Source organism: Vicugna pacos, chromosome 17 (assembly GCF_048564905.1).
Source record: "Vicugna pacos chromosome 17, VicPac4, whole genome shotgun sequence".
NCBI classification, from domain to species: Eukaryota; Metazoa; Chordata; class Mammalia; order Artiodactyla; family Camelidae; genus Vicugna; species Vicugna pacos.
The window spans coordinates 52,608,528-52,620,959 of record NC_133003.1 but is presented as its reverse complement, the minus strand read 5'-3'; the positions used below and the strand labels follow the sequence as shown (position 1 = coordinate 52,620,959).

At 56.1% G+C, this 12,432-nt stretch overlaps 1 protein-coding gene across 6 annotated transcripts in view; it reads left to right on the top strand.

Annotated features, from left to right (window-relative positions):
• Window positions 1-12,432, top strand: part of SLC6A6 (solute carrier family 6 member 6) — a 74,923-nt gene that overhangs the window by 41,336 nt on the left and 21,155 nt on the right. For all 6 annotated transcript variants that reach the window (XM_072941928.1, XM_072941927.1, XM_072941925.1 and 3 more), the window contains 4 exons: window positions 611-853; window positions 2,781-2,915; window positions 4,041-4,275; window positions 11,593-11,725. In XM_072941928.1, the coding sequence (XP_072798029.1) occupies window positions 625-853; window positions 2,781-2,915; window positions 4,041-4,275; window positions 11,593-11,725 (732 nt within the window). In that variant the 5' untranslated portion in view covers window positions 611-624. The remainder of the gene's footprint in view (window positions 1-610; window positions 854-2,780; window positions 2,916-4,040; window positions 4,276-11,592; window positions 11,726-12,432) is intronic.

Here is a 12,432-nt window from a genome sequence, read left to right as displayed (position 1 = left end):
ACTGGTTAATGAGTTGCAAATATATTTTATAAACATCCATTTTCCGTCCTTTGATGGGAACTCCATTTTCAAATACCCTTTCCATTCCAGCCTGAAACCCCATTCCTCACTGGTTTGTGTTTTTCTGTTCTTTAAATAGTGAGGGATGAGTACCTCCTGCGAGCCAGGCACTGAGGTGTGAGTGAAATGGGAGGTGTCACTTTCTATGTAAATATGAAATTTGAGATAATTTCTAGAACACGCAGGCAGGCTGTTACTTGGAAGGTGCCCTAGACCTGCCTGGAAGGTGTCATATTCTGCAGAGATGCTGCCAGGGCTGGGTGGCTTCAAGCTGATGTGCCTGCGGGTGGAGGATGGGTGTGACATTCAGGGAAAACAGGTGTGGGGCCCCAGTGCTTCTGTTCGGTAGGTGCTTGAGGATGGCACCTGTCAGTCCCTGGATCACTAGACCCCCTGATCACCTAGGAGGGGCAGAGGGCTGGCCAGATGAGGGGGTGGTAGCCCCCTGCCACAGGCCTGGGCAGGTCAGAGCCAGCCCGTGGGGCTGTGCCCAGCACACACAGGCTGCTCCTAACCGACAGCACGCTGGCGTCTGTTTTGTCTCCCACAGAGAGTGAGGGGAAGATGGCCACGAAGGAGAAGCTGCAGTGTCTGAAAGACTTCCACAAGGACATCCTGAAGCCACCCCCAGGGAAGAGCCCGGGCACGAGGCCTGAGGACGAGGCGGAGGGGAAGCCCCCGAAGAGGGAGAAGTGGGCCAGCAAGATGGACTTTGTGCTCTCGGTGGCTGGCGGCTTCGTGGGCTTGGGCAATGTCTGGCGTTTCCCGTACCTCTGCTACAAAAATGGTGGAGGTGAGCCTGGGCTGTGCAGGGTGGCTTCGGGGGAGAACGGGGGGCCAGAGCGAGGGTGGACTGGGTGGCCTTCCCCTGCCCGGCTTTTCCAGCCCACCTTGACCTCCCCTCCCTGGCTCTACCCTGCCCCGCTCAGAGCCGAGAGATGAGCATGACTGGGAATCAGGTGGTGTTCTGTCAGGGTCTTACTGTGTTACCTTGAGCAGATCGCTTACCCTCTCTGATCCTCTGAGAAGGGCGATGAGACCCAGGTCAGGTCTTCCAGCTTCAGATATTCACATGCCCCCTTGTAAGTTCCCTCCTGTCTCTGCACCTCCCCACTCTTCCTTACTTGATATCTTTCCTAACGTTTGTTCTTGCTTTTCTAACTGAAACCAAATGTATTTCAAAATCCAGCTTTGTTTCCCATCTTAAATAATCAATCAGTGTCATTTGCCATGATAGAAAGGTATCCAGGAAAAAAATAGAGCGAAGATCATTTTTAATTTTAATTTTTTCCAGTTTTTTTGAGATATAATTGACACACAGCATTGTGTTCGTTTCAGGTACGCAGTCTGATTGATTCCTGTCTTGTGGAGCAGTCCCCTCACTAAGTCTAACTGACAGGCATCACTTCACACAGTCACACATTTTATTTTTCTTGTGACGAGAACTATGAAGATTTTAGTCTCTTAGCAGCTTTCAAATGTATGATCCAGTAGTGTTAGCTGGGGGCACCACGCTGTGCATGACACACGCAGGACTAATTTATCTTGTAATCAGGAGTTTGACTCTTTTGACCGCTTCACCCAGGGAAGGTATTTTTTAAATGTAAGGTCTCTGTTTGGTCAGTTGGTTAGTTGGTTGGTTTGGAATTTTTATTTTGTTTTGTTTTTAATTGAAGCACAGTCAGTTTACAGTGTCGTGTTACTTTCTGGTGTACAGCATGAGGATTCTCTATACATACATATATTTCTCTTCATAGTCTTTTGCACTTTGGCTGTTACAAGGTATTGAATATAGTTCCCTGTGCTGTTCAGTAGGACCTTGTTGGGTTTTTGGGTTTTTGGATTTTTTTCAACCTGCTGGAGGCTCTGAGCTAGAATCCTCTCCTGTTGGGGAGGTGAAAGGCGGGCAGTGTGCAACCGAGGCTTTCTTGCTGGGGCAGTAAAACTGGGCAGGAGTTGCCCGCCACCAGCTCCTCGGGACGGCACGCAGCCAAGGGCTGGTCTGTCCGCAGAGGCGGGCACACCGCATGGCGCCCGTGCCGGGAGGACCGTCGCTGGGGAAGTTCTGCCTTCGAGCCTGGTTTCTTAACCTTTCGTAGGCCTCAGGTGCCTCTGGGACTCTGATGGGCCCTAGGCTCCCCAGAACAAAGCGCTTACATATAGACCCAAGTCACCACAGTTTCCAAGGGTTTTTGGACCCGCTGAAGCCATTAGTGGACACCAGGTAGGAGCCCTCACCCCAGCTCTGTGCCCCTGACTGGCCCCCCAGCTCCCACCCCCGACTGCAGAGGCCCACCTCTTCCTTCTCGTCTCCGCACCTCTCCTAGCTAGCTCTTCTCGGCTTTCTGGGCGGGAGGCTAGGTGAAGGCTGCAACGAGGAGGCCATGTCCGAGACGGGCGTTCAGGGCGGAGCAGTCCTTCAGGCGGGCGGATGCGGGGAAGGCAGGCAGGTAGTCGCACGGCTTAAGCAAAGGCTCAGAGGCTGAAAGCACCTGGTGGACTTGCAGAAGGTCAGAGGGCTCGCTGGAGGGGCGATGGCAGCTGACAGGTGAGCAGGGCGTGGAGAATTTTCAGCCAGGTCCAGGAGCTGGGCCTTACCCTCCCGCCCCTCACCCACGCTCTCCGATTCCATTGTCCGGGAGGGTTTGGGAGTGAGGCCTGCCGCCTCAGCCCCAGGACAGCCGCTGCCTTACCCTCGCCCTGCTCTGCTCTCTCTGCAGGTGCATTTCTGATACCATATTTTATTTTCCTGTTTGGAGGCGGCCTGCCTGTGTTTTTCCTGGAGATAATCATAGGCCAGTACACCTCTGAAGGGGGCATCACATGCTGGGAAAAGATCTGCCCCTTGTTTGCCGGTGAGTATGGGACAAAGATCACCTGGGGCCTGGTGTTCAACTGTTCAGCAAACGTTTATTGAGCACCTGCTGTTTGCCAGGTACATCGGAGCCTCATGCCAGGCCCTGGCGCTGTGCCTGACACAGGTCGCAGCCGGCATGGTGCACGGGCGATGCTGCTGCAGTTGGCAGCGGCTCGTTGCCTGTGGCTGTCCCGCCTCCCTGGGTCGTTGAAGGATAGGTGAGCGGCGGCTGCTAAGCCGCAGAGCCCAGGAGACGAACCCTTGGATTCAGGAACCTTTCAGTCTGGCTTCGAGTCCCACGTGCTCTCTGTGCTCGCTCTGGTGACTTTGGGAAAGTCACGTAATCTCTCTGTGCCTCAGCTTCTTCATACAGATAATGGAAATAATATGCTTATTTACAGGGTTGCTATGGAGACCAAAGGACATAGCCATGTAAAAGTGCTTTGTACATGCAGGCAGCCCCAAACCAGTGGTGGCTTTGTGTTATTGTTAGAACATGTAGTCCTGGGCCCAGTACCTAGTCTGCCCTCATAAGATGATACTGTCACGATTATAGTTAGCAGGGACGGGAGAATGTGTGAGTCTGTTCATTCAGTCACCCGTGTAAACCTTTCCTATCTGTTAAAACTTTCTTCCATTAAACTAGTCAGTAGTTTAGATAGTCCATCTACCCATCCACTCATCCATCCATCTATTCATCTACCCGAACTTCCAATCCACCACCACCCAGGCATCCGTCCAACAACGTGCATATCCATCCATCCATCAATCCAACATCCATCCATCCAACTGTTAGTCCATCTAACCATCCATCAATCCAACCAACTGACCACCCATCTGTTCATCCAGCCATCTCACCATTCATCCATCTAACCGTCCATTCATTGATCCATCCCTCGTCCATACATCCTGTGATTCATGCAACTCTCTGGTTTATCTAACCATCCACTCTTACACCTGTCCATCCATCCAGTCACCCATTCATCCTACAGATATTTGCTGGTCATTGTTAAAGGTCCCCTTCTGGCTCAGGCCTGGAGGTACCAGGGTCTTTTGGGTGAGGATGTGGCCACGGTGGGTCTGGCCGCCCCCTGATGCTCGTCTTGCTCGCCCACACCTGCAGGCATCGGCTACGCCTCCATCGTGATCGTGTCCCTCCTGAACATATACTACATCGTCATCCTGGCCTGGGCCACGTACTACCTGTTCCACTCCTTCCAGTCGGACCTACCCTGGGCGCACTGCAACCACAGCTGGAACACGCCCCAGTGCCTGGAGGACACCCTGCGCAAGAACAAGAGTCTGTGGGCCTCCCTCAGCACCGCCAACTTCACCTCCCCTGTCACCGAGTTCTGGGAGTAAGCCTGGCCTCGCCGGAGGAGGGGGGCTGAGGCGTGGGGCAGGGGGCAAAGAGGACAGCCCGGGGACGTGGGGGCCACTCTCTTGGGGTGGGGTGGGTGGGAGGTGGGTACAGATTTGGAGGTAAATCCATGCCTTTGGTCTCAGACAGGCCTGGAGTCGAATCCCAGTTCTGCCATTTTACTGGCTGTTTGACCTTCGGCAAGTCACTGCCCCTTTCTGAGCCTCAGTTTCTTTAACTGTCAAATGAGGGGAATGAATCGTTCCTACACCCATGGGATCTCTATGAGGATTGTTTCCCAAAGGCAGGTATACGTACTTATGTTGTCTGAAAATGATACGGTTTTCTTAATGTATTTTAGAAAAAATATAGTTAGCACATCAAACCTGTTATTGCACAGAGAAAAATGCATATGTGAAGCTGAAGTAGTTATTCAAGTGAAAAGGTAAGTAGATAAGAGTGAAAAATATGTATCAGTTAGCATTCGCTGTGTAACACACTTCCCCAAACTCAGTGGCTTTAAGCAACAGCCATTTGTTTGATTTGGCTCATGGTTCTGCTGATGGGCAGTTTGGGCTGAGCTTGGCTGGGCAGTTCTTCTGGTCTTTGCTGGGCTCCCTCGCAGGTAGGTCAGCTGCAGGGCATCAGGCTACCTCTTCTGCAGATTGGCTGGCTATTGGCTGGGGTGCCATGGGTAGTGGGTCCCATGGTCTCATCACCTAGCAGGTTAGCCTAGGCTTGTTTGTAGGTGGCTCAGCATTCCAAAAAGAGAACGGAGGGGAAAGGCCCAAGGCAGGGGCACTTTGCCAGCCTCTGCTTACACCATTTTTGTTAACATCCCGTTGGCTAAAGACTAACCCAGACTCAAGAGGTGGAGAAACAGGCCCTGTCTCTTTATGAGAGGAGTGCAGAACTAGGGGCGCGCTTACAGATTACCACAATATAGTCAGTAACTGCAGGAGTTTACACACAGGCCAGACATGAGAACGGCAGAATGCGGAGGGCTCCATCTGGGTGACTCCTGGCTGACGTATGGGCAAGTCCTTCTAATGCAGTGCTTGGAGGCTGATCAAAAATGTAGTAGTGCCTTGCTTTTCCTGCTCTTCATGAGCTGTTAACTTGATGCTGGAAATAACTGAGATCAGGCCTTGCATGGGGTTGAGAGCCAGGGGCCAGAGACGGTGCTGAGGAGGGAGGTGGCCCCACATCATCACTAGATTTGCTGTTTCAGGGCGTCTCTCTACCTCTTAGAATGTGGCCCAGGAACAGGCCCGCAGAGGAGGGGGTTAACTGCTGCCTGGTCCCAGCCAGATGCTGGGGCCCGGGCTGGGGAATCTTAAGCAAGAAAGGGTCCGTCGGCTCTCACCCAGGTGGCCCGTGTCCGTCTCCTGACACCCGGGCCTTCAGTGTGTGCTCAGAGATCCCCGGGCCTCTGGGATGGGGCTCTTTACATGTGCGTAGTTTGCACTGGCAGACAAAGGCAGTCACGGGCACCCTTAACGCCCCCACCCTCCCCGACTCCCCACCCACTGGAGAGCTGCGTTTCCAGGCAACGAAATGCAGGCACTTCACTCTTCTCACTTGACGGAGGCCCGAGGCCACATCCCTGTCCACTCTGCTGTGCCTGGCACGGCCTGACCCCCCAGGGCCTGCCCCACGCAGGGCGCCGGCACCCTCCCAGCCCCTTCGGTCCCCGCTGGGGCCCGGCTGCCTCGGGCGTGGACTGGCTGCCTGGCTTGGCACCTCACTCTGCTCTCCTGGCTGGGACAGGTGCCTTCTCCTGTCTGGGCTTCGGCGTCCTCCGCTGCACTTGGGAGAGCATGGCGCTGCCCTCCCAGGCTGGCGGGGCTGCCTCCACGGAACGGATCATGCGTGGGCCAGCCCGGGAGTCTGCGTGATGCGTGTGGGCCAGCATTCGTCGGTGTCCTCGTTGTGGGTACAACTGTCCCCCGGGACTAGGAGTGGCCCCTTCTCAGACGCCCGCCTGGCCCCCTGTTCTAGAGGGCTCGCCCCCTCGCGTCAGCCCGGGGGCTCTTGAGAAGGAGCGCGCGTGAGCATCGGGGTCCTCAGGTGTAGTCTTCACCCACGCCTGCTCCCCAGCCTGGGCCCCCCGCCCCGGGATTCCAGGGCTCCTGCCTTCCGGAACCCCCTTTCTGAGCGCCCCGCTCCCTTCCCCGGCCCAGAAGACATTAAGACAAGATTTCTCTTGGGAGACATCCTGGTCCGGCAGGCTCTTTCCCAAGCCCTGCGTGCTCAGGTGGACTTGCGAGCGCTGGCCACCTGCCTGCCCCCCCATCCCCATCCCTAGGGCTCTAGCAGGACCCTGGGAGCTCACCTGAACTTTCCTGGACAACCTGCCATCTTTCTAGAGCCCTGGGGAGGAGTGGGGTCCACAGAGGAGGAGCCTGGAAAGCGGGTTTAGGAGAGAGGACCAGCCTGCCTGCCGCCTGTGAGATCAGGGAGGCCGGGGCCGCCGGCCCTCAGGAGCCTTCCTTTCTCCTGCGCATGAAGAGAGGGGAAGGAAACGGGACCAGACTGCCCTGAGCATGGTCCCAGGGGCTTGCCCCTGTCATTGCCTTCTTTGCAGAGGCCCTTCCAGGAGGGAGCATGTCTAGGAATCATCCCAAACTCCTTCCTACCTCAAACCCCACATCCAACCCGCTGGTCCTCTCGGCTCTCCCTTTAAAGCATGTCCAGAATCTGACCACCCTCCCCACCGGCACTGCGGCCCTCCCCACACGGGACCCGCGTCATCACCCTCCCAGACCCAGCGTGGCCTCTCACTGCTCCCCCCACCTTCCCTTTGCATCTCTGCCACCAGCTGTGACCCCAAACACACCCTTTCTCAGCTCAGAACCCTCTCATGGCTTTTTCCAGACTGTGATCTTGCCCAGCTAGAGAGGATTAAGTGAGTATTTAACACAGTGAAAAGACGTGCTCACTGAGTGCTGATTCTTATTAATTCCATGTTTGCATCTGTCTGGCTGTGTAGCCTGGAGCAACAAGTCACTGCCCGTCTCTGGCCTCGTTTCCCCGGCTGCAAATGGAGGGGCCGTGCGAGCTGAGCTTTGAGGGATGCGTAGGAGCTCACTAGGCTGAAAAGGAGAGAGGAAAAGACATTCTGGACAGAAGGAACAGCCCATGCTAAGGCGTGGCATTCAAAGAGCACATGAGTGGGAACAACAAGTCACTGGTTTGGCCAGAGCGCAGGACACCAGGGGCCCGGGAGAAGGACTGAGGCCTTGGATGGTAGGCTGATAAGTCTGAGCTTTGTTCTCTAGGAGGGGGAACCATGGCAGCTGTAGGAGAAGGGAAAGGGAGTGACGTAATTGAATCTGTGTTTTCTAGACTTGCTCGAGGGACACATTGGTGAGGGAGAGGCTAGGACAAATATTAGGCACCGACTGTATACAGGGCCTCAGAGAGCTCAGCCGTCAGTATGTGGGTTGGTTCCCTTTGGGGTGAAACTTAGCTTATGTGATTTCCCCTGAAAACAGCCCGCAGCCCTGCAGTGAGCAGCTCTGGGGTCCCACTGAGAGAGGCTCACTGGATGCACTTAAGGTGTCACTGGCTGGTACCCGGTTGGGCTGCAGAGGGGTGAGGCTCCTCTCAAGACTGGGCTCCGTGCCCCTTGAGCCAAAGCGCAGCCCCAGCCCTCACTTCCTCTACTTCTCTCACCTGCGCCAGACACGTGAGTCCCTGAGCTGTGCTTTCCTGCAGGTGAATGATGGCTGGCAGTGCTCAGGAGCTGCCTAGGGTTCCAGACAACAGCTCCGTGGTGCGGAGCCTCCCTCCTGGCTCTGGACAGGGGAGGGCCTTGATCCTCTTCCCTGCCAGCCCCTCCCCCACCCTAGTTTTACAAGAGGAGATAACGGGGAGCCACGGGTGATGCTCCTGTCCCTGGGAGCAGGGAGACTGACTCTGCCCAGGGTCCCAGTGGCGTGACCTCAGGGCTGTCACCACCTGAGGTAGCATGGTCCCAGCATCTCACAGCCTGGCTGAGAGTCAAGGAGTTGAGACAAGTGATGTGCTGAGGATGGGGCCTCTGGCCGTGGCTAATTAGGGGTAGGACACTGAGGACCAGAGTGGTTAAGTGACTTGCCCAAGGTTCCATAGGCAGCTGGACATAGCAGAGACCTCAGCCTTGTTCCCCAACATGACGCCACCTGCAGTGTCTGTGTCCCCCAGCAGCTGTGGGTCCAGGGCAAGTCCACGGCCACAGGTAACATCGTGCCGTGTGTCTGTGACCCCACTCTCAGGTTATGTGTGGGGTCCTCTCCCGGCCTGGATCCCCACGCCACCCCGTCTGCAGCGTGAGGGTACCGTCCTCAGCGTGAGCCAGTGAGATGCCCTTCTCCCTTGCAAGCTGCCCGGGCCCCTGAGACAGACACTTCATGCTGGCTTTATAATTTGACCCTGAGTCACTCCGTGAGGGGGAGGCAGAGCTTCTGCTCCGGTCATTCCGCTCGTCCCTGCTCTGAGGTCACCTGCATCCCCAGGGGCCTGCTTTGCCCCCAGCCCTGGAAGACAAGCAAGCCAGATCTGGCCCAAAGCCCTCCATCAGCCTGGAGCCATGCCTCCCTCCCCAGTTCCTCCAGAGCCCCCTGGGAGCTCGGCACATATCATTAGACTTTATTAGAATCAAAGAAATGAGTCATATTTGCAAACAAGCCCTGCTCAGCCAACCTTCCCCTGCAGCTGTCGGAAGGGGGAGGCGGCGAGGGAGACCTGGGCGGCCCCAGGCTCGGGGCGGACGGGCTCTTTTATAATTGTTGCCTCCGCTGGTCTCCAGGGAAGAGCCATCGCCAATAAATGGCTGGCCGGCAGTCAAAAGGAAACGATTTGGCCCACTCGGAGGACGTATTTACATCTCTGAGTGCCGGCTGGACGGCAGCGGGGCGGCCGACTCAAAACAGACGTCCAGGCGATTCTTTTTTGGATCCCACCCTGGAATGAATCATTACTATTCTTGGACAAGAATGCATCTCACCTCTGGGTCTCCTCCCTCTCTGTGTGAGAGATGCAGGGACGCCTGGGGTGCTGGGGACCCTCTCAAAGGGACAGCCTGGTACCCAGCCCCTGGGTGGCTGGTCCCCAGGGTGGCATCAGAAAAAAGGAACCAGGCCCAGGGATGATTTTTTTTTTTTAATCTGGGTAATTTCAGGTGAATTCCTGAACCTCTCTGAGCCTCAGTTTCCCCATCAACCAAATGGGTATAATTACTCAACGAATATCTTTTGAGCATCCACTGTGCCAGGCATTGCTCTGGGTCCACCAGTTGTTGAGACAGACATAAGCCCTGTCTCCATGGAGCTGACATTCTAGTAGGACAGACAGACATTAAACAGATGATGCGGATAACATTGTAATATAAAAGAAGCAATAAGCGATGAAAAAGAGGAGTGTGACCAGGGATGCTCTTTTCATCGGTGGCCAGGGAAGGCTGCCCTGTGGAAGTGGCATTCGAATGGAGACCTGAGGGAGCCCCATGCGATGAGCGGTCGAGGGAACAGCCAGTTCCGATGTCCTGGGGCAGGAGCATGCCAGACCTATTCAGGGAACACACCAGAAGCCAGTGTGGCTTTAGCCGCTTCCTTTAGGCGGAAGTGAAGGGCCACTTGTGTGCGTGGAGCTTGTCCTGGCGCAGCTCATCTGTGCCTGTGGTCCCGGCCTCGTTGTTAATAGGGCCACCTTGCTCTTTGCAATGTCTGGGTCTGAATGATAGAGTATTTGGTCACCATATTCAGGGAGGTGAAAAGGAGTGGGCAGGTGGGTGGGAGCCACCGGGGGGATGTGGAGCAGAGGTGGGGCAGGACCTAGCTGGGGTATTGCCAGATTCTCTCTTGATAAGAGACTAGGGGTTGAGAGTAGAGGCAGGAAGGCCAGTGAGGAGGCTGCTGAAACAGCCCTGGGGAGCAATGGGGGCCCGGAGAGGGGTGGTGTCAGTGTGGGGGGTGTGGCCAGATTTGGGGTGACTTGTGCAGCCTCCTGGGGAGGTTAGGAGGCAGTGGTGAGGGGCATTGCCCCATGGCAACCCCTCCAGGGCACAGCACTCTACAGTTCCCTGAGCAGTCCCAGCTGGGGATGGCCTGGGGGCGGGCACTGTTGTTCGTGTTTTACAGAAGAGGAAACTGAGGCGCAGGGTTACATTTCCCTCTGGCCTCTCCTGCTCAAGGCTGTGGCCCTTCAACAGGGAGCTGACTCTTTAGAAGGAACTACCTTCTCCCAGGGGAACACGGACTCCCATCTCCTGTGGCTTCAGAGGCAGTGACCCCTGAGGGCCGGTGGGCAGGGCCGATGTCCCTGTGCTCGGCGTGGCTGCCCTCGGTCACTGCCTCATTAGTCCGAGCCCTGGGACTGTGGGAAAGGTTTTGGGGCATTAAGTTTAAGTTTCACGGTCTCGGCCGCCAGCACCCTGTGCGGCCCCACCAGGCGTCAGAAGGCGTCCGCCTGTCGGGGTGTGTCTGAGTTGGGGCTGCGTCCGTCTCCCCCGGTTGGCAAAGCCCGTGGACTCCGAGCCCCAGGCCCTGCCGTGTGCTGCTGGGCAGGGCTGGTGGTGCCTTGTGCTGATTATCCTTCGAACCTTCCACGTATCTCTTCCTGAGCCGGGCAGGGAGAAGGGGGGAAGCGACCCGGCTCAGTGCCTGGAGCGGCCCTGGGGTCCCAGCGCCAAGGCAGTAACAACCCTGGCTGTGTCCAGGCTCAGTAGTTGGTACTTCGTGTGGGTTTTCTCCTGAGGACCAGCCCTGTCAAGAGGTGGGTGGGTGCTCTACAAACTCTCTGCCCTCTTGAGGCTTACGTTGTAGTGAGATCCAGATAAGGAACAGGGAGCGTAAAATGAAAGAGCAACAGGGCAGAGAATGTTGGGGGAGGGTAGATTCCCATTTTATAGATGAGGAGACTGGGATTGGGTGGTTGGGTAGCTAACCCCAAGTTAGTGATGTGGAGCCCAGATTGAACCCAGTGTTTGGCCCACAGTGTGCACTGAGGAAGGGTCTGCTGAAAATCAACCACACAGGAATCAGTGCCCATTTCACAGATGAGGAAACTGAGGCTCAGAGGTTTACTGTACTTGCCTGAGGCCTGGCTGGGTAGAGCCCAGGTTCGCCTGACTCAGGAGTCTGAACCCGCCCCTTGTTGGCATCCCCACGCCACTGCAACGTGGGGGTTGACTGTGCTCCGAGGCCACTGGGATTCCATGGCTTGGAGAGGTGAGGCGAGCTGTGCACGTGCAGCACGGCAGCCCAAGACCAGAGCCCCGGCTCTCCCTCCCGGGGCCAGGCCCCGGCTGACCTGTGGCTCTGTTTGCTTGAAGGCGGAAAGTGCTGAGCCTGTCTCCTGGAATCAGTGAACTGGGTGCTCTGAAGTGGGAACTCGCACTCTGCCTGCTCCTCGTCTGGCTGGTCTGCTTCTTCTGCATCTGGAAGGGCGTCAAGTCCACGGGGAAGGTGAGTTGTGCTTGTGTCCCGCCCCCACCCCCGCAAGCCTTCCTGCTCGAAGCTGGTGCTGAGAAATCAGTCCGTCCGGAGAACACAGAGCCCTGGTTTCAGCCCTTCGCCCACGCCATGGCGTAGATACTCCCACCGTGTCCGATTTCAAGTCCTTGGAGGTTTAACAACCAGCTCAAACAATTCCTGAAAATTGAGCGGTCCGCCCTCTCGGGGCTGCCGCGCTCCCGCACAGCCCTGGTGCCTGTGTCAGGGAGCTGGCACAGCGCAGGTGGTAGCAGATAGCAAACTGGTGTCGGCAATGCCGCTGTAAGTTAGCTGGTGTCTGTGCCGTTAATGACCGGCTGTTCACACGGACCTTTGCCGTATCCGCATCCCCTGGGAGCCTGTTAGAAATGCAGGCCGGTGGGCCAGCCCCAGACCTACGGAACCAGAAACTACATTTGAACCATGTCCCTCTATAATCCAAACGCACACTGAGGTTTGAGAAGCACTGACTGGGACTTTCGCTGCTCAGTCAGATTAACTGAACCAGCTTACGTTTCCGCTGGTGACTAAGATGCTAGTTCTCTGGGCAGGCTTACGCGGATGGCAGTCGTCCCCTCACAATCAAGAAGTTAGTTGTTAACCAAAGTGTCAACCGTGACTGAAGTCGGCTGCTGGTTAATAGGTTACACGATGGCCAGGATGTTAGCTATTAACAGAGG